The 25,953-nt window shown below is 35.4% G+C and overlaps 1 protein-coding gene across 1 annotated transcript in view; it reads left to right on the top strand.

Annotated features, from left to right (window-relative positions):
* The window catches only part of Phlpp1 (PH domain and leucine rich repeat protein phosphatase 1), a 223,954-nt gene that overhangs the window by 143,978 nt on the left and 54,023 nt on the right, over window positions 1-25,953 (top strand). The window contains exons 5-10 of the mRNA XM_076836775.2: window positions 10,986-11,132; window positions 11,668-11,898; window positions 16,276-16,478; window positions 18,300-18,360; window positions 20,698-20,793; window positions 24,938-25,093. Coding sequence (XP_076692890.2) covers window positions 10,986-11,132; window positions 11,668-11,898; window positions 16,276-16,478; window positions 18,300-18,360; window positions 20,698-20,793; window positions 24,938-25,093 — 894 coding nt within the window. The remainder of the gene's footprint in view (window positions 1-10,985; window positions 11,133-11,667; window positions 11,899-16,275; window positions 16,479-18,299; window positions 18,361-20,697; window positions 20,794-24,937; window positions 25,094-25,953) is intronic.

Below are 25,953 nucleotides of genomic sequence, written 5' to 3'. Positions count from 1 at the left end.
CCAGGAGAAAATCAAATGTGGAGAGAGGTTACACATGTGGACAAGCGGTCGTGGAAACCCACCTGGCTGTACCTCACTCCCTCCAATCCAACTGCTTGCAGGACTGGCTGGGAGAGATGCATCTGGACAGGAACTTGGAAGGGCAGGGATGGGAGAGATTGTTTGGAGACTGAACCCAAGACTAGAAAATGTGGGGTCTGAAGGTGACATAGAGGACTAAGACTTGGGTTCCCTACCATATGAGTGGAACCCAGGGGAGATCCCTGGGGTACAGTCTTCCAGTGTAGACCAGTAAGTACTGGAAGTGGGCTGATTTAAAATCTCCATTAGCATTCAGTGAAGAGCCTGAAGCCCATCTAAGCCTAAATCCTGCCTCCAGGAATTCCACCTATAGGATTACCTTTCTCACTCCAGCAATTCCGAGGGTGGAGCATCATGCTCCAGAAGACCCTACCTAAAACTGCAGAGAAGAGAAACTGAGAATCTTTTGAACTCCAATGGAAAGAATTCTGTAACTTTTCATCAAGATTTTTTTAAAAAAATTCTTTTTCTCTGTTTAATTGTGACCTTAACAGTACACAGACATTTATTTATACATATTGATATTTGTTTTTTCTCATTCCTAGCAATTTTGAAGCCCGTTATTTTTCATGAATTAGTTTTTGTGTGAACTAGGATGTTTGATTAGTATATTTTAGTTTTGTATTCTTTTATTTTCATCTTTAATTTTGTAAGAATTTTTACTTCATATGTATTTTTTGTCTCTTGTTTCCCTTGATTCTCTGTTTTTTTCTGCTAACAGCCAATCTCTATTGTTCTCTCTTTCACTCTTCCTTTTTTTACTTCTAATCTCCTCTTCCCTCATAATCATTACATCTTATATCACTTCTGTTCTCTCCCTGTCCACCATTTGAAAATGTAAACCCTTTTACAAACTTGTTGTTTTTATTGTAGGCAATAACTAATCATATCATTTCTGTTTATTGTGTTAATTAACATTATAGACATCATAGTAGGAACTATTTGGTTTAATGCTGTATGTGTTGTTTGCATTGGTTGTTGTTGTTATTTGTCTCCCCCTGAATAGTGAGGTACTGGCAACCTTCAGGGGACACTATATGTCCACAGGGTAGAAATTCTCCTGCCTCAGGCCATTCTGTTAGATTAGTAGACACACAAACAACATGAAAATAACAGGGAACAAAGTGCCCCCTGAAAGCCAAGATACTCCAATAACAGAATACATTGATTTCAAAATATACATAAACTGATCTGCGAAGTAAAGGACAATGTCAGGAGTGAAACTAGAGAGGAAATACAGAAAGTGAGGGATCCACTCAATAAAGAGGCAGAGATTTGGTGGTTGGGCGGGGGGGCACAAGAAGGAATCCATGAAATGAGAGGAACAGTAAATCAAATTAAAAATTCAATAGAAAGCATCGCTGATAGACTAGACAGCTTGGAAGACAGAACCTCAGGCAATGAATAAAAAGTATATAATCTTGAAAATAGAGTTGACCATGGAGAAAAGATGTTAAGAAACCCTGAACAGAACTTCCAAGAAATATGGGATAACATGAAAAAAACAAATTTCAGATTTATTGGGGTAGATGAAGGCGTGGAGATAGAAACCAAAGGAATTCAAAAGTTTTTCAATGAAATAATAGAAAATTTCCCAAACCTTAAGAATGAAATGGAAAATCAAATACAAGAGGCTTACAGGACCCCAAATATACAAAATTACAAGAGATCCACACCAAGGCACATTATGATGAAAGAATATGGATAGAATTTTAACAGCTATGAGAGAAAAATATCAGATTAGGGGAACACCCACTCGGATCCCAGCTGATTTCTCAACACCAACCCTCAAAGCTAGGAGGTCCTGGAATAGCAGATACCAAACTCTGAAAGAAAATGGATGTTTTCCAAAAATCTTATATCCAGCAAAATTAAGCTTCAGATTTGAAGATGAAATAAAAACCTTCCATGATAAACAAAAGTTAAAAGAATTTACAACTAGAAAGCATGCACACACAGAACATTCTCAACAAAATATTCCATGAAGATGAAATGGGGAAAAACGTGAAAACCAGCAAAGGGATTACTAAAGGAATAGTCAATCAAAAGGAGACACTAATTCAAATTAAAAAGTAGAAATAAACCCAAATGACTGGGAATACAATCCATATCTCAGTAATAACTATAAACATTAATGGCCTAAACTCAACAATCAAAAGACACAGACTGGCAGATAGGATTAAAAAAAAAAGACCCAACAATATACTGTCTCCAAGAGACTTAAGGCAAAGACACCCACAGACTAAAGGTCAAAGAATGGGAAAAAAAAAACATCACATGGCTCATACAGTAAACAAACAGGTTTCTATCATATCACATAAAGTGAACTTTAAGCTAAAGTTAATCATAAAGGACAAAGAAGGACATTTCATACTGCTTAAGGGAATTATACATCAACAAGACATAACAATTGTAAATATCTGTATACCAAACAATGGAGTATCTACGTTTATCAAACAGATTTTTCTCACTTTTCAAGAACCAGATAGACCACAATACAATGTACTGGGTAACTTTAACAAGCCTCTGTCACCACTGGAGAGATCCTCTAAACAAAAACTAAATAAAGAAGGCATAGAAGTAAAAAATACAATTGATAATTTAGACTTAACAGACATATCTAGACTATTTCATCTGTTAATGGCTTAATATACTTTCTTGTCAGCAGCATATGGATCCTTTGCTAACGTAGACCATGTTATGTAAGCTATCACATATGTTGTTATACAATTGTAATATTACCTTAATATATTTTAGCATCTGTAGGATTATTTTGATAGCTCCCTTTCCATTGATATTAATTTTTGTGTTTTTGCTTTTTTCTTGATTAGACTCATTTGACTTTTATCAAATTTTAGCTGTATTATTTCTTCTTTATTTTATATATATCTGTTCCTACTCTTATCTTTACTTTCCTACTACATAATTTCAAATAGTTTGTTATTTTAGCTTCTTTCTGATACAAATACTTTAAGTTGTAAATGTTCATCTGAGTACTGTTTCATCCCAGAGATCTTGATACTTTAAGCTTTATTATCACTTAGTTCAGAGCACTTTTTATTTACTTTTCTTGTGCTTTTCTTCTTTGACCTCTGAGATATTTATAAGTGTGGCATCTACTTTTGAAATAGTTGATAGGTGGGGATGGGATTCTATATATCTTAGGTGATTGATTTCTAATGTAATAAATCATGCAGGAAAAAACAGTCTTCATGATTTGAAAATTTAAAAAATGTAATGGAAATGCTTTGTATATTGGTTGTATTGGTCACATACATGTCATGACTGATCAAATTGCATACTTCAAATTGTGCCTCTTATTATACTTCAACTTTACTTCAATAAAGCTATGAAAAAAAATAGAACTACAGGCAGCTAGTAGTCAGAGAAGTAGACAAAGACTCAAAACCCATGATTGCCTGTTTCCTCAATAGCAGTTTTAAGGGGTGCTGCTCCTGCTTTGCAGTTAATTAGAGATGGCTGTGAAGTTGCAGAAAGGAACAGGTGAGAACAATAATAGTTCACACCCTTAGATACTGCAGCATGTTTCCTGACTAGATATAGTGCTGCTGTCACTATATCTCTGTTTTATGAGGTAAATAGAGTAGGTAATGCAAATTAAAGAAATGTCAATAACCTGGCAGAGTAGGTAATATTATTAGCTCCCTGCTCCCATCTGTTCCCTGCCCCCACTTTTGACGATTATCATCTCAAGCTCCCACTCTGGCAAACAATTATATACTTTGTTATATGAAACTTAGCATATCTAGCTTGAAAGGGACTTTGGAATTTGCTTCTAAATAACCTGGAGTTATAGTTCCTACCTCTGTAAGTTATCAACTGTATACTTGCTTTGCTTTGCCAGTTTTAAAAAGCTGTTTACTAATTGGAATAATGTAGTACTGTGTCTTGTAACTTCATTTTTATGATTAAGATTACCCTTTATTAGGCACTGCATAAATGTAAACTTGACTTGTTTTCCCTTTAAAACATTCATTGTCCTCTATTGCTGATAATGTCACCCTTGATGGGGAAAGAAGAGTGAAAAGGCAACACTTTCCATACATCACTGAGTGGCTAGCTTTGACCTGTGGCTTAAAATCATGTGCAGTAGGTATCAGTTTAGATTAAACTCTTTAATGAGGTATAATAAAAGAGAAAGGGGAGAGATGAAAAGTATTAATAATGGTGAAAGGCAGTAGATTGAGGTTGTGTGTAATAGTCACATAACTTCAGTTTTTCTGTGAGCTTGGGAAATAAAAGAAAATTACTTGAAAGGCCTCCTTCTACTCTATTTGTTTTTTTCTTCTTTAGTATTGAGAATTGAGCCCACGGGTGCTCAACCAATGACCCACATGCCCAGCCCTTTTTATTTTGAGACAGGGTCTCACTAAGTTGCTTGGGGCTTTGCTAAGTTGCTGAGGCTGGCTTTGAACTTGTGATCCTCCTGCCTCAGCCTCTGCCGAAATTAACAGATGTGCACCACCATGCATGGCTCCTACTCTCCATTTTTGATAACCTCTGAGAAATAAGGAAGATATGCACTGTTTTAGTCCATTTGGATTTCTCTTAACAAAGTAATTTATACATAGTTGGTAATTTATAAGTATCATAAAGTTATTATTTACAGTTCTAGAGACTGGGTAGCCTAAGATCAAGGCACCAGCAGATTCAGTGTGAGTGACTGAGGAGTTACTCTCTGCTTCAGAGATAGTGCCTTCTCTCTGTGTCCTTATATAGCTCTCTTCGGCATTCTTTTTAAGGGCACTGGTCCCATTCAGGAGAATGAAGCCCTCATGACCTAATTCCCTACTAAAGGACCCAACTCTCAATATTGGCACATTTGGGTGTGAAGTTTCAATATATGAATTGGTGGTAGTGGGGGGTCCACAAACATTCACATCACAGCATATGCTTTAATTTCCTTTAGCCTTGACACTTGTGTGTATGTATGTACTATAATGAGATATTTAAGTAAAACCCAGAAAAGTTTTTTTTTGTCCTTTTAGCTTCTAAACTATCAAATAGTTTATTACTAAACTAACCACTATCATTGTCATCATATATAAAATACTTTTTACTAATCTTGTAATTCTATGATGCTATGATTCATCTTACCTAGATTGAACACTTAGAGGAAATATCTGTACCTGAGTAAATATATTCACAGAACTGAAATATTTGTTTAAAATAGCTATATTTAAAGTATCTCACTAAATGTGTATGTATATATTTTTTTCTCAGACCAACCAGTTTTATTTAGAATTTGGCTCTGTGCTGCTATGATCATTTATCTGGCTTACCTATTGGCATGGCAGAGCTAAAAATTTTATACTGTATTTTTTTACAGAGAAATAGAGGCTTCTGGTCTTCTATACTAGTGTACTGGCACCTTTCTCTTTCCTCTTTATTCTTTTTTTTTTTTTTTAATTGATGGTAATATGAAGAAAGGTCATCCACTCAGGATTTTGATCTTCTTTCTCTAAGAACTTGCATATTGCCTTTAGGTGTCTGTTTCACCCATTTTAAGTACCAGGGAGAAATGAATTTATGAGGATCTTCCCTCCTTTTTTTCTAAAAGGATTTTTGAATATGCAAGTGCTGGTAATCTGTCTTCTACGTCTACAAGTAGAAAAAGTGGAATTCCAAGAAAAGTAGGGGTTAGTTTCCAAAAACAAGTAAATTTTAACGTTGGTTGATGTGTTGTGATCACGAACTTGGGTTCAGCCAGGCATAGTGGGACACACCACTATTCCCAGTGGCTTGGGAGGCTGAGGCAAGAGAATAAGCTTAAAACTAGTCTCAGCAACTTAGTGAGGCCCTAAACAACTAGCAAAGCCCTGTCTCCCAGTAAAAAATAAAAAGGACCAGGGATATGGCTTAGTGGTTAAGTACCTCTGGGTACAATCCCTGGTACAAAATCACTTGGTTCTCAGAAATAACCCATGCTTTATTTGGTAAACAAGTTTCTGTTTTTCTCTGAGATGAGTTTGGGGCATTGGCTGTACAGGGAAGAATGTGAGGGTATATGGGGAATGTGGTGAGAGGGTACAAAAAATCAAGGGTACTCGCAAATCAGAATTAGCTGTTAAAATTTTCAGGTCTAGGATAAAAGTGTAAATGGAGAGCCACATGTCATATTTTTGAATACATAAATTATAGTCAGGCTAACAAACTATCAAATATGTTGTAACAAGTGTATTTTCATTATGTTCTGTAATAAAATTTACATCCTCAAATTCCTTGGGGCATGTACAGTGTACAGTGTACATGTACAATGTAGAGCCAGCTGTCTGTATCTCCTCTCTTTTCATCTCCAGTGCCCTTCCCCACTTGTAGGGATGTGGACACTGCTGTGTACCCTACGGCTTATGGGTCCACAAACACAGGTGGGTGGATGGAGTCCAGGAAGAATTCATGCAAACTCTGCAAAGAGGGTTGATGTCATTTGGTAGAAAACTCCAGGGTCTTGCTTACTCTTAATATGTAGAAAGCATTTCCCTAATGAAATATAATGCAGGCCTCATAAATAAGTTTTCTGCCATCTACTTTAGAAAGAGTTAAATAGATTAAATTAGTTTTACTAATGTATTTCATTTAAGACAATATGTCAAAATTATCAGTTATAAAAAATTAATGAGGTAGTTTATATTCTTTTATTTTTTTGTACTGTTTTTGAAATCTAGTACAGGTTGGATATCCCTAATCTAAAAACCCAAAATCTGAAATGTTCTGAGATACAAAACTTTTGTGCTGACATGATGCTCAAAAGTTTTGGATTTTGAAATTTTGGATTAGGGATGCTTAACCTGTCTATACTTTCAGATCCTAAATCTGAAAAACTTCAATATCTGAAACACTTCTGATTCCAAGCATTTGGATAAAAGATATTCAGTCTGTATACATTTTAAACTTGGAGAATATATCAATTTGGACTATCCCCATTTCAAGTGCTCAGTAGTCACTGGGGCTAGTGGTACCATATTGGACCTTGTGGCTGTAGGGGAAGGGAGCCTATGTGGTGCTAAAGCTGGGAATATAGCTCAGTGGCAGAGTGCTTGCCTAGCATACATGAGGCTCTGGGTTCAATCCCCAGTACTTGGGGTAGGGTGAGGCATCACAACTAAGACTGAAGGTTTACCAGTACAGGAGGTTATTGTCCTCTGGGATTGAAGACCATCTTCTTCCTCTAAGTGTTTTGTTATTGACTTGATGCAGAGAATAACCATGCCTCTTTCTCTTTGAACTGGTAGCTATTTTAAAAAATAAAATTCAGATACATAAAATGAATGGAGACACTTCTTCAGAGGTTTTTTTCTCTTGCTTCCATGTAAACCTGTCAACTGTGTTGTGCTCTTTCAGCTCACTTCTGCTTCTTTGTTTCAGCAGTGATAGGATTCTAGTAAATTTGTTTGCACAAATAAATTATAACCTGTTATTGACCTATCCTTCTCCAAAAACTAATGCTTCTATTCCCCATCTTGAGTAATTATTGGCTTTGAAATTCTCCTCTCCCCCACTTTGTTTTCTTTTATTTGTTGTTTTAGATACACGTGATGATAGAGCGTATTTTGACATATTATACATAGATGGAGTATAACTTACTCTAATTAGGATCCTATTCTTGTGGTTGAACATGATGTGGAGTTATCCTGGTTTTGTATTCATATATGAACATAGGAAAGTTATGTCTGATTTTTTCTACTCTTTTGTATTTCCATCTCCCTTCCCTTCATTTCCCTTTGTCTAATCCAGTGAACTTCTATTCTTCCCTCCCCCACCCCTTATTGTGTGTTAGTATTCACATATCAGAGAGAACATTTAGCCTTTGGTTTCTTGGGATTGGCTTATTTCATTTAGCATGATAGTCTCCAGTTCCATTCATTTATTGGCAAATGTGATATTTTCATTCTTCTTTATGGCTCAGTAATAACCCCATGTGTGCATATACCACATTTTCTTTATCCATTCATCTGTTGAAGGGCACCTAGTTTGGTTCCATGGCTTAGCTGTGGCATCCATTTCTTTCAGAGCTTGATATATATTATTCCCAAACCACCTAGCTTTGAGAGTCTGGGCTGATAAATCATCTGAGATCCAGATTGGTTTCTCTATAACTGTAACCTGTCATTTTTCTATGGTAATCTTTAAAAATTCTATTATTCTATATGTTAGGCATTTTTATAATAATGTGCCTATGTAATTCTAAACTCCTTCTTTGACATTTCTTCCACTGTGTTGTTGATGGATTCTGTTGTTGAAGTATCTTGGTTTGTTTTGTCACTCACCTTGCTGAGAAGCTGCCTGACTCCTTTCTTGGTTTCACAACACCAAAAAGCCAGGAAAGCAATATTCTCTATTCTACTATCTTGAACAAAATCCTGTCCCCCACTTTCTGTAAAGTGTTTATTTTATTGCGTTGGATAATGTATAGGGGATTGTTTTCCTTCCTAGAGGGTCTTTAAAAAAAACAAACAAACTGTTCCATTTAATAATAGTGTACAAAATTTTAAATCATGGCTTGTTCTGTCAAATGAGAAAAAGTTCCTAGAAAATGGGATACTATTTTTGTTTGGACAAGAACAGCTATTTTGTCTGTGATGACTAAGGCAGGTATTTTATTTCAGGGAGAGTTGCCACATTTGTTTGGGCTAGGAGTTGGGGTGAGAGGTGTTAATGAAGTAAATTCCAGTTAAATTTGAGTTTTGGATAATGAATAATTTTTTTTGGTGTTTGCCCCATGCAATATTGGAACATACTCATGTAAAGGAAGAAAAAATACAATATATCTAAAATTTAAACTCAGCTGCATGTTCTGTATTTTATTTTGTCTTCCTATTTCATGACTTCCTTACTTCTCAAAAATTAAGGATTCTGGGGCCGGGGTTGTGGCTCAGTAGTAGAGCACTTGCCTAGCACACATGAGGCACTGGGTTTGATCCCTGGCACCACATAAAAATAAACAAATAAAATAAAGGTATTGTGTTCATCTACAACTAATAATAATAATAATAATAATAATAATGTAGATTAGTGGCTTCTTTAAAAAATTGAGTGTTCTAAGCAGCTTTTATTTATATCTACTATATGTTGATATATTACTGAATTAGAAGTTAAAACATATTTTAATTCATTTAGACAGTGTTAACAAGTTACAGTTTAATATTTTAAATGAAAAGCTAACTGTTGTACAAAACAAAAACAAATGGTGAGAAGAGCATCATTGTTGTATATTTTTGCAAATCTTTTACAAAAGATCTGGCTGGATTCTCATTCTGTGTTCAGTGTGGTGTGGTGTACTATCATAAGGACATATACCTTCTGGGAGCTCCACTGAACATTTGACAGAAAGAGAGAGTGGCAAAAAGCAAATGAAATCTTAGTATTGTTAATAGTTTTGACCTTGGGAATTTTTGGAAAGGGTCTTAGGCATCTCTTCTGGGGTCTACCATGCATGCTTTGAGAAACATTAGAATAGGAATAAAGAGTCCCTATAATTTTAGCTTATATTTTATAGGACATAGAAAATCAGAATAAGACATGCATTCTTTGTTTTCAGAAGGTCTAATGAATCAAAATATAAAATGGAAAACAACTTAAAAGTGATTTTCAGGTTTAGCAGTAATGCTTTCCTAATTTTTAAAAAATTTGAATTACTACTATGTATACAGTCACCCATTGAAGAAAACAGCTATTAGAAAAAAATCAGGTCAACACTTGCAAACTGTTGGGTGCTTGTCAACTTTCTGTGTAAAATAAACTTTTATTTATCTTTTTAGAATAAAGTTTAGTGTTTCTTTATAGAATGCAGTAAATAGGTCACATGATAAATTCTTAAAAATGCAGATTGGGTTGAATTGGATTTAGGATGTGTGTCTGTTTTAGGTGTAATATTAGACTTGTACAGTTTTTTAAAGATTTAAAAGTTATCTGATTCTCATCTCATATAAAAATGGCAGTGGTCCAAATGTAAGAGTACACAGAGAAGTAAAAATTAAAGATAGCTTCTGCAATTGCTTTAGTTGCTTGGGCAACTGAGAAAGTGAAAGAGCCATTAATAAAAATAGACCAGGAGGAAGGAAGTGCTGAGATGGGATAAAGATGGTAAATTCAGTCTGGGACTGGACATGCAGGGTGCTCAGGAGGGAAGACTGCATGTGATAAGACAGAGAATTGTTCACATTTCAGTGAGAAGATGTCCTAGGAAGACAGTGTAGTGCAAATACAAAACTGGCAAAGAATGTATCTGCAAGGAGTATTTTAGTCTGGGATGGGAAGAGGAGACAATGAAGAAGAACGGAGAAGGGTTTGGAAGAGGCCGTGTGAGGGAAGTGTTGCTAAGGTGAACCGAGTAGAGCTTTTCAAGAAAGGCGTGTGGGCCGCTGGATCCAGTGCTGTGTTGAGATAGACGAATGGTAATTGGTTCTTAAATTTAGAACTACAAAGTCTTGGCTACCTTTAGAGAGTGTTGTTTTGATAAATTTCCATTTATATTTAAGAGAACAGAGGCAGAAGTTTTTGATTTCTTTGAGATGACAGAATCCAAAATAGCCAGCTTCCCAGCTCTGCCTGCTCTCTTGTCTTCCCTCACAGGGATCATTTACCCAGGTGTTCATTATGCAAACTGAGAAACAGCTGAAAATCTTACTCCAGTGGAAGCACCTCCTCCAACATTCAACTTTATTTCAGAACGACACGTTTGTTTCTAAATATCATGTTAACAGTTGAAGAAAGACACTAGCCTTAGAATCAGATGTGTGTTCTGGCTCTGCTGCTTCCTTTACCTCTGATGTCTTCGTTTCCACCTCAGTTGAATTTGGGAGTGAGGCTAGGCTATGTTAAAATCATGTGATGTTATACATCTATGATATTTTTCTTTCCTTTTGTTTTATTTATTGTAATAGGTTCACCAAGTTGAAGAGTCTTAACCTTTCCAATAATCATCTAGGCGACTTCCCATTAGCAGTCTGCAGTATTCCAACCCTGGCAGAGCTGAACGTGTCCTGCAATGCCCTTCGTGCAGTCCCAGCAGCCGTTGGAGCTATGCACAAGTATGTGGTGGAATCCCTCAGAAACCTCAGGGAAGCTGCACTGGGTTGTGGCACATGAGATTAGCTAACTTGTTATGTTTGTCATGTAAGTCATTACCCCAAAAGTAGAGATCATACATTGCGTGATCTATGTAGAAATTTTGATAAGGAGTTTATTCTTTAGAATCTTGTAAAAAGTAAGATATTCTTGTTTTGAACTGATGAGTAGGTGTGTCTAAACATGGGGGGGAATAAATTAATTTTAAGAAATAACAAGGAAAGATGGGTATTTGGACTGGTTCATACCACAGTTAACTCACATTGTTCCCATAGATGTCTATCCAAATTGAGAAAATTGATCACAAGTTCCAATAATAAAATGTTAATTTGCTTATTTCTGATTTCTTTTTGCCCCTCATCCATTATTGCCTCAAGCCCTGTCCTTATGCATTTTCAAAGAGTAGTACATTTTTAGTAATATGTTCTTTATGCATATTGATAATAACAATATGAAATGTATAATTTTCTTTGTGATTCTTTATGTTTTCTTTAATAGCTTGCAGACATTTTTGTTGGATGGAAATTTTCTCCAGTCTCTTCCTGCTGAGTTGGAGAACATGCACCAGCTCAGTTATCTTGGTCTTTCATTCAATGAATTCACTGACATTCCAGAGGTACTGGAGAAACTGACTGCTGTGGATAAACTTTGTATGTCTGGAAACTGTATGGAGACTCTTAGGCTTCAGGCTCTGAGAAGAATGCCTCACATTAAACATGTGGATCTCAGGTAACTGTTTATGAAAAACATGCTATCAGAGTGATTGGCTTGTATTTGTAGGGGTTCGTTATAGCTCTTTTGGTGAGATTAGCTAAACAACTAGGCTGGTTAGTTGAGTTAGGGCCTATTTTTCTATTTCTGCCAAAAGGGAAGAGTAATGATTAATAATAGGGTTTGCTCTTACCTGAAATATGTTTATAAATATTCTCATTGATGAATGACTGTAAGGCTTGAAGGTCTTAACTTTGTTATGTGAAATCAAACCCAGTTTTTTTTTTTTTTTTTTTTTTTTTTTTGGCAGGTAGCTGGGTGGTTTACTGGGAGTTGAACTCAGGGGAATTCTACCACTGGACCATATCCCCAACCCTTTTTTGTATTTTATTTAGAGACAGAGGGGTCTCACTGAGTTTCTTAGTGCCTTGCTTTTTTCCTGGGGCTGGCTTTGAACTTGTTATCCTCCTGCCTCAGCCCCCCCCCCCCCCCCGAGCCTCTGGGAATACAGGCATATGCCACTGCACCTGGCTTAAATCCAATTTTAATTTGGGTGAATAGATAGGACCACTGAATCAGAAAGCTAGTTAAAGTAAGTGAAAATGGTTTCATTGAGAACAAGTGGGAAAATTGTTTTCTCTTGCTCCTTCTTATCTGTGACTTATCTGAGGCATTTGACATCATTGAGCATCTCTCCCTTTCTTAAATTTTTTTTTCTTGGCATCCTTAATATAATTTGTTCATTAAGTTAAACTTATTTATTATACTTTTTAAAATTTCCTATCTCTTCATCCTAGTGGCTCCAACCTTAGTTTTCCATTCTTTAAAAAATATAAAACCTGGGCTCGGGTTGTGGCTCAGCAGTAGAGCACTTGCCTAGCGTGTGTGCACGCACACACACACACACACACGCACACATATATAAAACCTGTTATCCATCATACTGAAGTTTGAGTATAGCCTTCACTCTGGCCCCTCGCAAGAGAAAGAAACCTGCATTTTGAATCTGATCACACTAAATCCCAACTGGAAACCACCAGAACAATCTCCCTGCTATATGATAGATGCTCAGCAAAAGATTTACTTTTTTTTTTTTTTTTCTAGTGCACAGAGAACTAGTATACAAGAAGGAAGCTTTTTAAAATTTCTCTTTTTAAGGAAAAGTGGGGACTTACAGAGCAACATATAGGAAGGAGTTGGTCCTTAATGCTAACTTGTCCAGTGGGATACTTTTCTAACCAGACTAATTCCCCTATTAACCAGAGGTGACTGCATACCATGCATGTTGAATCTTGAGCAGATATGTTCTCCTTTATAAATTACAGTTAATAAAACCTAGTTCAAGGGCTGGGGATATAACCCAGTTGGTAGGGTGCTTGCCTTGCATGCACAAGGCCCTGGATTCAATCCCCAGTACCACATACACATACATACACACACACACACACACACACACACACACACAAAACTAGTTCATAGAGTTGTGGAGAGAATTGAGTTAAATTGCCTAGCATTCTCAGCAAACATTGTGTTCTGTTATTATTACCCAAGGACGCTTCCCTGCTTGTGGAACCTGCTCAACTGTCATTCTTGGCATTTTATACTGTTTGTCAAAGATGGGTCTGTCCTTGCTTCACTCCCACTTTCCTCTCTGTTGCCAACCTCAAGCCTTAACTCAGGCCTGTCAGTCTCATCATATTGAAGTAGCATCATGTGCCTCCCCTCTTTTCTCCCTTCATGTGGTTTGGCCTGTTAAACTCACATATTCCGGTTCTACAAGAACTACTTTACTTCAACTTTTCTCAGACTGAAGCGATCAAGCCTGTACCACCTAGGGTAGTGTTAGTAATTTGCAGATCTAGAATTTTTAATTTGGGGACTACAAATAGTTCTAATTTATTTGATTCTGAATTTTTTTTTTTTGGAATGGGACAGGATAGGGAACTAAACACTTTATCTTGTTAACTTTCTTTCCAAATTGTGAATGTTATTTGCCCCTGAGTGACTTGGATTCAGAAAACCCTCCTTTTGTCGAATTTAGGCCTTTTTCAACACATACACTGGTGATATAAATTTTGTAGAGCAAGAGGTGATGGGTTTCACTGACCTTAGGTGATAGCCTGAGATGATTTCTAGGATACTTGGTACTCATAAGAAGATAGCATTTTTCTTGATCTGAATTAGCTTATAAATAAGATCAATCTGATGTCTAGAAGTAACAATTCTCATTAAAAGCTTTGTGAATTCTTCAGATTTCTAGCTCTAGCCCGAGTCTTTCAATGATATCAGATATTAAGATATTTAAATAGCAGAATATACATTGGACATTCTATAAATGCTGAATGACTGTGAGTGGATAACTGCTTCTCTCCAGGTCCTGAACTGAGGAGGGAAACATCTGCTTATACTTTCTTGTAATTCTTTTTTTTATTTTTTTATTTTTTTATTTTTTATTTATCGGCGGACGCAACATCTTTGTTTGTATGTGGTGCTGAGAATCGAACCTGGGCCGCACGCATGCCAGGCGAGCGCGCTACCGCTTGAGCCACATCCCCAGCCCCTTGTAATTCTTCCTTAATACTTTAAATTGAAGCTAGTAGAATAATTTAAGGGGAATTTCACTAAACAATGGACTGATTTTTATTGAGTTTCCTTCAAATGGAAATGTTGCATTATATTAATAGCAGTCATTTTTCTTTTAATCTTATTCTGTTGCTTTAAACTGATGTTTTTAGTCTAATGCTGCTTATTCTGTGGCATCATTAATACTCATCCTCATCTGCCTGTTACCTGATTCTCTCTCCTCAGTATTTCTCTTCCCCAAACTTTCCTGACTCTTCTTTCTCTTCTTGGGATCAATTTCACTTTAGCTGACCGCTGAATAATTTCTCTTTAGTTTCTCTGTTGACATATTTAATGAAATACATGTGGAACAGAGTTCAGTTTCTTTCTTTACTCAATTGGGTCTTTCCCCTTGATTTCACTTTTTGCTAATAGCAGTAGCACCTTGATAGCTAGCCAGACACAAATCATTTGACTCGAGTTTTTCACTAGATTTGATCACTTCTTCTTTCATACCAGTTTCTGTCTCTCATCCCTTCCTTTTCCTTCCCTGCTGCTGCTGTTTCCTGAGCCATTTGCTTCCATTACACATCCTCTCAATCAAGTACGATCTTGCTCAGAGCCATTTATTCTCTGGTTCAGGGTACGCCAGCTCTCATCTCTGGTTTCCTTCTGCTAGCATACAACCCCCCTGAGAGTGAGGCTGTGTCTGAGCTGCTCAAATTGTCCTCTAATGTGGGCTACTAAACCAAATTATTTGCTACTTTTCCACAATGAGAGATGTCTCAAAATTGAGACTCATATTTTAGAAATGTATAGTGATTTTACATGCAAGTATTTTGCAATGGACTTATTTCATTTTGCAGGGAGTCAGCTAGTTTAAGTGTTGTCAAACTTACCTGTTAAGTTGTGATACAGTTTGGATGTGAGGTGTCCCCCAAAGCGCCTGTTAATGCAAGAATGTTCAGAGGTGAAATGAGTATATCATGAGAGCTATAACTTAGTCAATCCATCCTAGTTTGAATGGATTGTCTGGATGGTAACTATGGGCAGGTGGGGCATAGTTGGAGGAGTTGGGTCAATGGGGGCCTGTCCTAGAAGGGTTCATCTTTGAGGTCCTTTTCCCCATGTTCACTCTTTGCTTCACAATCCCACTATGAGCTGTGTGGCTTGCCTTTTTCATGTCCTTCACCCATGATATACTGCCTCATCTTGGGCTCAGAGTAGCGGAGTCGGCCATCTAGAGACTGAGACCTCTGAAACCTTGAGCCCCAAATAAACTCTCCCTCCTTTAAGTTTTTCTTGTTTTGTATTTTAGTCACAGGGACATAATATCTGACTAAAACTAGTCACATGTGGTGTGAATTATGTGCTAGTCATATGTAGCAGGACTATATACTAGTCTGTGATGAATTAGAAAGTTTGTAAAATAGGCCCTTCACCATAGATTGTGGTGATTATGTACTGCTCTTATTTATCCTTGAGCACTCTCTCCATGTTAGCACTTGGTAGGGGCAGTCCTTGATAACTCTTGACCAGTACACCTTTCTCTCATGTTACTTGCTCCTCTTCCAGACTTTGTGGCCCAAATTGTGTCACGGAATTTGTCACATTCAAGTGTCACAGAAGGCTAATGCCTCTTGAAATTGTACCTGAAATGGCCAATGAATCTGACCAGTTAAGCACAGCCAGTGCTGAGATTAAAGAAGTCATGGAGAACTATAACACCATGAAGCTTGAATCCTTTCTTATTACCCTTGTGTATTAGGGTGTGGCCATTTGTTTATAGCACTGTAGTTAATTATAGTCTCTGTTTGTATCTTTCCCCTGAAGACTGAACATAATTAGGAAGCTTGTAGCAGATGAAGTAGACTTTCTGCAGCATATCACTCAGCTTGATTTGCGAGATAATAAACTTGGTGATCTAGATGCTATGATCTTCAACAACATTGAAGTTCTACACTGTGAAAGGAATCAATTGGTGACATTAAACATTTGTGGCTATTTCCTGAAAGCACTCTATGCCTCTTATAATGGTATGTAACATAGATCATATCAAAGCTGGACTGTTTTTAAGAATTTACCCAGTGCCATCATCTCTGCCTCATTGATTTCCTTTTCCTCATTTAGTAAAATAAATGTCAAATATATTACCAAGATAAAAGTCATAAAAGAAGAAAGCTGGTTTTATATTTAAAGGGACAGAAAAGGAAGATTTTATTGTTTCTAATTTGTTTTTCTCATATTGTGATAAATATTATGGTTGGTTTGTTTCTTCTGTTGAAAGTAGGAAGGGGGAAATATGAATAATTTCTTGGGCTACCTTATAAAAATTGTGAAACTACAGGGACTTTGATGTAATATTAGAGAGTGAAAGAAAGCCCATTGTGGAATCCAGGCAGTTTCATGTTCCACTAACAAGCAACTCAGCATAAGATAAATCTGAATGATATATCCAAAGGGACGCCATAAAGTAAGAGTCAGTCATTTAATAAAATTTTTTTTAGAATTTGAAAATTATGGCAATCCATAAATGAAAAGATCATATGGGCATACATTTGCTGAGGTGAAGATCTCAGTCCCCTGTAATCAGCAAACTGAATAAAAGCTTATATTTACTACTGCATGGTAAAAATATTTATCAAGCACTTGCTTTATGCATATTATAACCATAGCTCATAGATTCTATAAGATAAGGACGTTTTTTTAAAAAAATATGTCTTCTGTCATCTCACTGGAAAAATGAGCCAAATTTCAAATAGGTTCAGGTTCTAGTACTATCAGTTTGGCTGAGCACTGAAAAGATACAGGATTTGGATAGTGAAGGCGTATGAAACGGGAGGGAAGAATCTGAATGTGGCTTCTCCAGCAATTAGGAGAAAACAGAATTCTGAACTCCATAGCAGTTATTGTGGGATACACAGCTTGAAGTCAGATAGTGAAACTTTGAACCTAGTATAGTAAGCTGTAGAGAACCAGGGGAGATTCTTAAGTGGAGGAGATTGTGTTGGAAATAATGCTTTCAGGCTGTTAAAGTGAAAGCAGTGGATAGGTACATTAAAGGGAGAGAGTGAGGGATTCACTCTTCTGCTAATCCAGGTTATGAGATGAACTTTGTGTGAGCTATTGGGAGTTTGCTGCCAGAACTACAGATATGGATTTTAGACTTATCTTCTCAGAGGTTAGTGCCTGAAAGTATGATAACTAGAAGAAATAAAAAAGCTGGAATGAAAAGTTAACCTATCAGCTCCTCACAGTTGACTGGGGCCGAGTGGGCAACCAGATAGGAGCTGAACCTGTGAATTACTTGGCAAGCATTTAACACAGCAGGACATTTAGAAAGGACTCTGTCCAAGCCACAAAGCCCTAGGTGGACAGTGGTGTCACATTTCATAAAGTTTGAAGAAGAGTTTTCAGATTGGAGAAGAGGAATTCATTTGTGACCCTCCAGAGAGTGCTATTCATATGTTGAGGAAGGCAAAAGCCAGATGGTATTTGGCTTTAGGAAAGGAACCCTGGATGTTAAAAAGACAATACTCATTTGGTTAATCTATTAGATACAGCTTAGCATACATAACAAGAGAAAAGCCACAGCAAATGAATAGGAGAGAGGTAGGAAGATAGAATGAATGACTTATTTCAATCCCTGAATAAAAATCTTCTAATTAAGTTAAAGAAGTTCTCCTTACTTTCCGGTGCTTTAAATATTGAACAATTGGATGTATTGTAGTTCCTAAACTAAACAAACAGTGGAGGATAAAGCACAAAAAAAAATGATATTCTGCATACATAAAGAGTCTTTGTGTCATTTGGATAGTAATGTTTTTATGTTTTTGTTTTTTTTTTTTCTCTTCAAGAACTAGTTCAACTTGATGTTTATCCAGTTCCAAATCATCTGTCCTACATGGATGTTTCAAGGTAAGAAAACAAGTCTCAGAGAACTCTTGAGTCTACTTTAAAGTTGTTTAGATAATTATAATTATGTCTGTTCATAAGATAAACACTTTTTTTAGGTCTTGAAGGTAAATAATGAAAAATTGATTTTAATGGTCTTCTCCAAAAAATGCGATTGTTTCTCCATTAAAATACATCTGTACACTGTAATGTAGCTCATACAAGAAAATGTCATTTCGGACTTCAATTTGAACATCATGTTTAGGCTTGAAAGATTTTGAGTTGAGGGTCATGACTTGAAGGTCCAGTAGCTTTTAATTATATCAATCATGTCTTCTTTCCCTGAAATAATACTAATTCTTTATTTTTAGAGTACTATATTTCTTTTGATTCCTCCTCTTTGTTATTTTGTACATATATTTTCTTGCCAAGTACTCTTAGAAAATAGCCATTAAGCCAGCTTAGGTTTCTGAATACATTTTCCAATAGGTTGACCATCTTACCTTTTATGAAAATTTGATTCTGCAGCTTATATCATATCTATTCCAGGACCCACAAGTATTATAATACACTTTTTCCTGATGACACAAAGGTATGAGTCTGTCTACAGCATGTACTTACACAAATTAAACTTTAATAATTTTAATACACTGATTGAAATTTACATTAAAGGAAATTCCAAAAGAAATACCACAGATTTCTGGACTCCTGGGAGTCTGTGGCTCTTTCAAGGTGATGACTGTTAAGTCATTTCAATGTGTAAATTCTCATGTTTTTTTAAAAGTCACCATAGTTTGTAATCCCAACTGTAGTGTGATTCATGATACACAGAATTTGCCTTTTATCATGAAAGTACACATACTTAGCTATTTTAATAATGTAGACATAGTTATGTATGAATGTGTTGGTATTTAGCTGTTGGAAGAATTATTACAATTATAATTATATATTTATAATTATAAAATGATAAAATTCTTTGAAGAGTGCTTCATGCATTCCCCACAAAAATACACATCAAACAGTTGTGTTTAATGAAGTCGAAGTTAGACACTACATGATTAAGTTCCTTTCTGTCCCCAGCTCTGGATGTTATTTTCACCGTTTAAATAAGAATATTGCAGGAGTGGGGTTTGCATACATTGGTGCATATAAATATCTTGAACAGATTTGTTTTAAAGAGCTGGCTATAGAGTGAAAAGTTTTCTCTTATTTGTAGAATATAATTGATAAGTGTACCCACTGAAATCCTGAAGTCAGCCTGAATTGGCAACACTTTGTGTCACGCTTGTTTCTGAATTCTGCCACTTAGATGTCATTCACCTTCCTTTTGTAACACTCACTGGAATTGCTCCACCTCCCAAGCTGTCATCTTGTCACGCTGTTTACTAGTTCCTTTGAGTTCCTTAGGACAAAGTTCTTGAGTTATTTTAATCATTTATAAGAGTTTTCATTTCTGTATGTTGAGATTATACTTTCACTCTCCTATTGTGTCAATCTTTACCAGAACAGTGTGTATCTAAACTAGACAGAAAAAAAATAATGCCTTCTGTTTTTATATTTTAATTGGAAAATGATATAGTAGCAAAATTTTGGAACATGATTTTTAAATCATGTGTAATTCCCACCACTCTAACATCATAACTATATTCACTTTTGCTGTAATGTCTTACAGTCCTTGGCCCAAGCATCATTTTCACAGAATTGATCATCTGTTTGTAAAGAATTATAGTTGGGACTGGGGTATAGCTCACTGGTAGAGAATGCTTACCTAGCATATTTGAGGGCCTGTGTTTGCCTAATGGTCAATTTCATTAGTTCAGTTCACTTATTTCTAGTAATTATAATTACCATCTAATGCCCAGTGGTCCCATTTTAAAGTCACTTCTCACTCTTTCTCTTTATTCATGGATATGTTTTCATGATACCAGCTGGAATTGGGAAGTATTTTAATGTTAAAGGGTAAAAATGCAAATTTGAAAATAAAACTAATGTCATTTGACTCTTTGACTTAACCAGAAGTGTTCATGTATTTTTTCTCAGTATAAGATATTCTGTCCCTTAACTTGTATTTATATATTTTTTAGGAGAGTACTCTGGCAACTAGGATTTTTTAAATTTTAATTTTATTTGGATTTTAGAGAGGATGCATGGGTTTTACAGTGTTCTTTCTTGTTCTGTATTTCTTCTTACTTTCACAATTCATCTTCTAGAATAAAGTGAACAAACATATCCTTTTGGTTTATCTCATTGTGTTTTGGTATTCCATTAAAGTTTTATTTATTCTTTGTAATTATTTTGAATTTAGAATCACACTTGAGGCCAAATTTAATTTTAAAAATAACTATGTGTTTTTATATTTAGAAACCACTTAGAAAATGTGCCTGAGTGGGTATGTGAAAGCCGAAAACTAGAAGTTTTGGATATTGGCCATAATCAAATATGTGAACTTCCTGCCCGGTAAGCATTGTGGATCAAGTGAGAGAATCTTAAAATAGATGAGCAATGAATAGAAATGCTGATTTTAGTGTTTAACTTGTTTTTATGAACCTAGAAAAGAGTTTATTTTAAAACCTTATTTGGTGCCTTTACCCCATCTGTGTCTTCATGGAGTAAAGAATAGACTGAGGTTTTGACTCTCAGGCAGGCCTTTCAAATATGCCAAATGATGGTGCTTGGTGGAAATTTTTAAATAAACCAAAAGAAATGTTCAAAGGCTCAACAAACAAATGAATGGTTCACCTCTAGGATATTAATTTTTTCAGGATCTTCTACTTTTGTCTGTTGACTTAACATATCTACCTTTCCTGTAAATAATTTTTCTCCTTATACTATAACTTTGGTGGGGGTATTGTTAGATCATTAAAGCTTGAAGGGCGAACTCAATTCTCTCTCTCTCTTTTTTTTTTTTCTTGATATGAAATTTGGAGTAGAAGGTCCAAGAAATTCTCTTTCCTTTTTTCTCATAACATTTGTTATTATTTTTATTTCATAATTTTCATTTCAATGTTAAGAATTTCAAAATAGCCATATTATGATATCTAGTATCCATAGATATAGATAAATGTTTTCAAGTTGACTAATTGTGGAACAAAATTGGACTGTTTAGACTAGCCTTGCAATTAATAACTGAAAGAGTAATTTCTCCCAGGACTGTCCTGTCACACTTCCTGTGAGGACTGAAGTGCTCTATTTCTGTGCTGTCCAGTAAGGTATGTCCAGCCACATGTAGCTGTTGAACACTTGAAATGTGGCTGGTGTGATTAAGGAACTGAATTTTTTATCTTATCCTATTTTAATAATTTAATTTTAAGTAATCACTTGTAGCTAGTAGCTACAACAATTAAGGTTAGTTATTTCAGACATTTTTAGCCAATCACTGAATAGAGAAAGTCAATTGTTTCTACCAATGCATAGTCCAGAATATCAGTGAAAATACTGTAAAATGCATGTCACCATTTTGGAGTAGTTTTTACTTTAGATTACTTTCACATGATCTTTAGATATATGATTTGTATTCACAAAGAACAAGAATAATGAGATATATATATATATATATATATATATATATATATATATATATACACACACACACACACACACACACACACACACACACACTTGACAAGCCTAGTAAATGTTTTAGAGTTGCTGTCTAATGATGGGGGGGGGGTTTACTCATCATTGAGCCAGATGGCTACTGAGTTTTAATTGAGAAGTGTGACATGTTCTAATTTAGAAGTTCTCTAAGTGTGAAATATATATATATATATATATATAACATGCAAAATATTAACAACATTGTATATTAATTGCATTATAAAATATTTTAGATATGTTGGGTCAAATAAAATACAATATAAGAATCATTTTTTTATACTTTGTTTTAATGTAACTACTGGAGTTTAAGATTACTTAGTTTGTGTTATATTTCTGTTAGATAATACTGTGATAGAATAAAATCATTAAAGAAAAGATTCTGTTGTCCATTTAAGCTTTTACAAATGCAATTAAGAAAATGTTACATGTTCTTCAGTTGTATTTTATTATCATAATCACCTCTCCCTTTCCTCCTCTTGTCAATGTATTTTTTGGTTTTTCTTTGGTTTAATCCTAAAAAGAAATCTTTCATAAAAGAAATCTAAGTTACGTTTTCAGTTGTTGAAAAGCTCAAGTAGTTTCTGTTTGTTCTTCAGCTGTACATCATACTTATAAATTTGATCCATTTGAAATCACTCTCAGCCCAGGAGTGTTAAATTGAGTATTTATGTGACCCTGTGTAGCCCATCACCATTATCAAAAGATAGATATGTGTAGATATGTGTGTGTTTGAGTGTCTATGTCTTGCCCTTTTAGAAGAGGAAGATTGAAAACAAAACCCGGCTACTATTAGTGGGGGAAATTAATTTATTGCAATTTTTTTTAATCATTATCTTTCCTCCTGTTTTCTCTCTTCTGTTACCCTTGCTGACCCTTGATCCAACAGACAGCACATAAGTGATTGAGGCCTCTATTTTGCTACCAAAGAGAATTTTTTATATTTACACACACACTCAAAACAATTACAAGATATCTCATACTTTACCCAATCTTCCTAAAGTTCATTAATCTTAAGATTGGATGTGTATCAGTTCAGGCTTTGGGGGGAATCTAAAAGTTTATTCAAAGCAGATACCAAATGCTCTATTGTCAAAGCATTTAAACTATGTGTGTGTGTGTTTGTGTATTTGTGTGTGTGTGTGTGTGTGTGTGTGTGTTTAATGTGGGACAAAACAATATGTATTGTTTTCTCTTGTGGTATTTAGCTGCAAATTTTCTAAGGGCTCTATTGTTAATGTTTTATTCAGACAAGACAGTGATTTATACTTAAATTTTATTTCTCTAAGTAAGGTATGTGAAAGGTTTAACAAAAAATATTATTTAGAAGTGGAAATGCATTAAAGGAAAAGAAAGTATTATAATGCTTAGCATAAAAAGCAGTTGAACTGAATCTAATAACATTTAATATGCTGTAGTTGATCAAATCTACTGTTTTGTTTGGAAAAATCAAGATAAAGAGTTTTTCACTCCTGTCTTTCAGTTTTCCATGTGTTAAGAATAAAAGGAAAAAATAATACTTATCTCCAAATCCTGAATTGTTGGGTTGGAATCACTATTCTAGAGATTGCCCTGTGACAATAGCGACTGCACACTGGCCTGGATAGTCTGTCCTGTCACACTGATGTCTAAACCTGTAAAATCAGATATCTTTAGTGGTGACCTATAATGTGAAGGGTTGAGGCAGGTTGCTAACATCTTTGTAGGAAAGAATATAATTTTGATATTTAAAGTGAATAAAGGTATGCCATAATATAGAGTGATTTTTAACAGTTGTGAATCAAAGAATACAAAATTTCAGTTAGGAAGGGGAAATAATTTTAAGAGACCTTTGTGTAAAATGTGACTATAGTTAATAATAATGTATTATATTGAAAATTACTGAAGGTAAAGGTTCTCACCACAAAAAAATGATAGGTATGTGAGGTAATGTGAGGTAATGCCTGTTAATCAGCTTGATTTAGCCATTTTATAATGTATACATAATATCAAACATCATGTTATAGACCATAAATATATACAATTTTCTTACCAAATAAAAATAAGTTAATTTTAAAAATTAGGGTTACCAGTAAGATCAGAATGGTAGAAAACAGGTGGATGAGGAAGCCTCATTTTCACTGCAGCATAAATGAATTCTTACTCTATAGTGATCATGATGCAAATTATAACCTGGCGTTTTCCAAAGCTCCCAGATGTTTGTGTTTAAACCCAGCACCTGTTTATTCTCTATTACTGTTGGAAAAGTCTGAAGTGGTCATAATGCACACTTACATTAGATTAACAGGTATTCATTATTGATTTTGTTCCAGTAACCCTGAGAAGAAATGCAGCCAATCTTTCAAACAGTTCTTTAAGGCTCACAAGAAAATAGTAGGTAAAAGGTATTCTGCTCTCTTTAGGAGGGAGTCTCTTCCTTGGTATAAGATTAAACCAAAGAGAAAGCAAAAATATATTGACATGAAGCATAAGAAAGGATAGATGATTATGATTTTAAAACTGAAAGAAAATGTAACAGTTTCTCAGATGCATTTGTAAAATTTAAGTTGGCTAGAAGAAGCCTTTATTTGATGTTGATCCTTTAGGTAAAGATCGATTGCTGTGCTGTGTTTATTTAGTAGCTCTGTGGATAGAACACCCAGCAGTGTAGGGCCATATAAGACACAAGCCTTACCTTGGAGAATCATACAACCTTTCAAAGCCCACCCTGTGAAACTAACAAAATTGGATTGACCTCTTTAGTGTTTACCTCTATGAAACTTGTTTTTCTCTAAGAAGAGCTTCTTAGCTCAATATCTCTTTTCATAATTTTCCTTGCCCTCTTTTTTTAAAAGTCTGGAAAGTATTGAAATTTAAATCTCCAAGTTTATATGAACTTGCAGTTGCTTTGAATGAATGTGAGATTTTTGGAGGATTTTAAAGTATTCTGCTCTTACTCATTTTCTAATCTTTATCCCAAGTTAGCTTAAAGTAAGTTGGATTTTGTCTTCTGTCCCTTTTTGTACAGCTTATTTTGTAACAGTAGTCTCCGGAAACTGCTGGCAGGACACAACCGGTTGGCAAGGCTGCCTGAGCGGCTAGAAAGAACCTCTGTGGAGGTCTTGGATGTGCAGCATAACCAGCTCATTGAGCTACCGCCTAACCTCCTCATGAAGGCTGACAGGTAAAGTGCTTTGTCTGTCTTGTGTGTTCACCTGTATCTGTATGGTACCCCTCGCTGGCCTTTTTGTCTTCTCTGAAGTGAGACCATGTGTGAGAGTTTTCTGATTGTTCAGCTTGGATTTATGAAGAGAATTGTTTTGCCACCCACATCTCTGACCATTTTGTAGGGGGTGGAGCCAGGGATATCCTATAGATTCTTTATTAACTTTGCTGCTCTCTGGAGAGAGAGGTAGATTATGTTGTATGTAATATGTGGTGGGGATGCCGGTGTCAAACAAGGATGAGAAGTGCACTTGCCCACATTGCCACCTGGCCAGAACTTGCACCAGCTGCTCCAGGCTTAGCTTAATTAGCTTATCATTCACTGGTCCTGCTTTCCATATTTGTGACTTTCGTTACAGAGATGGGTTTTCCCAGAGTTTGCTTATTTCTTTTTTTTAATCGGTCCTTCTTTACCAATCTTTCCCCTCACATTTAAGTAACATTTTCTTTTGAACAAACAGAATTTTTCTAAATAACTTGTATTAGTAAGCCTTTGAAGAAGTTGTTTTGATGAGGGGATTAATTTATCCACTATGTGAAATTCTGTTTTCTATGAAGAGCTACAACATAGAAAACTTTAAAGAAAGCAGTAAATAACAGTGAGTGTTAACTTACTTTGAAACATCTTGTTTGCTTCAGAGTCCTTATACATATACTAAAATGCTCCATAGGCTGGTGCCTAAATCACTTTGACCTCTGCTAAAGTTTTTTTTTAGGAAGTGACCATTACTTTAGAGACAACAGGAAGGATCTAACTATGAGTGTATCCTTGTGATGAAAATTTTTAAAAGATAATTTAATTTTGTGCTTCTACAAGTG

Source organism: Callospermophilus lateralis, chromosome 17, assembly GCF_048772815.1.
Source record: "Callospermophilus lateralis isolate mCalLat2 chromosome 17, mCalLat2.hap1, whole genome shotgun sequence".
In the NCBI taxonomy this organism is placed as follows: domain Eukaryota; kingdom Metazoa; phylum Chordata; class Mammalia; order Rodentia; family Sciuridae; genus Callospermophilus; species Callospermophilus lateralis.
Note: the sequence above shows the minus strand (reverse complement) of the source record. Positions and strands in the feature narration are given on the sequence as shown.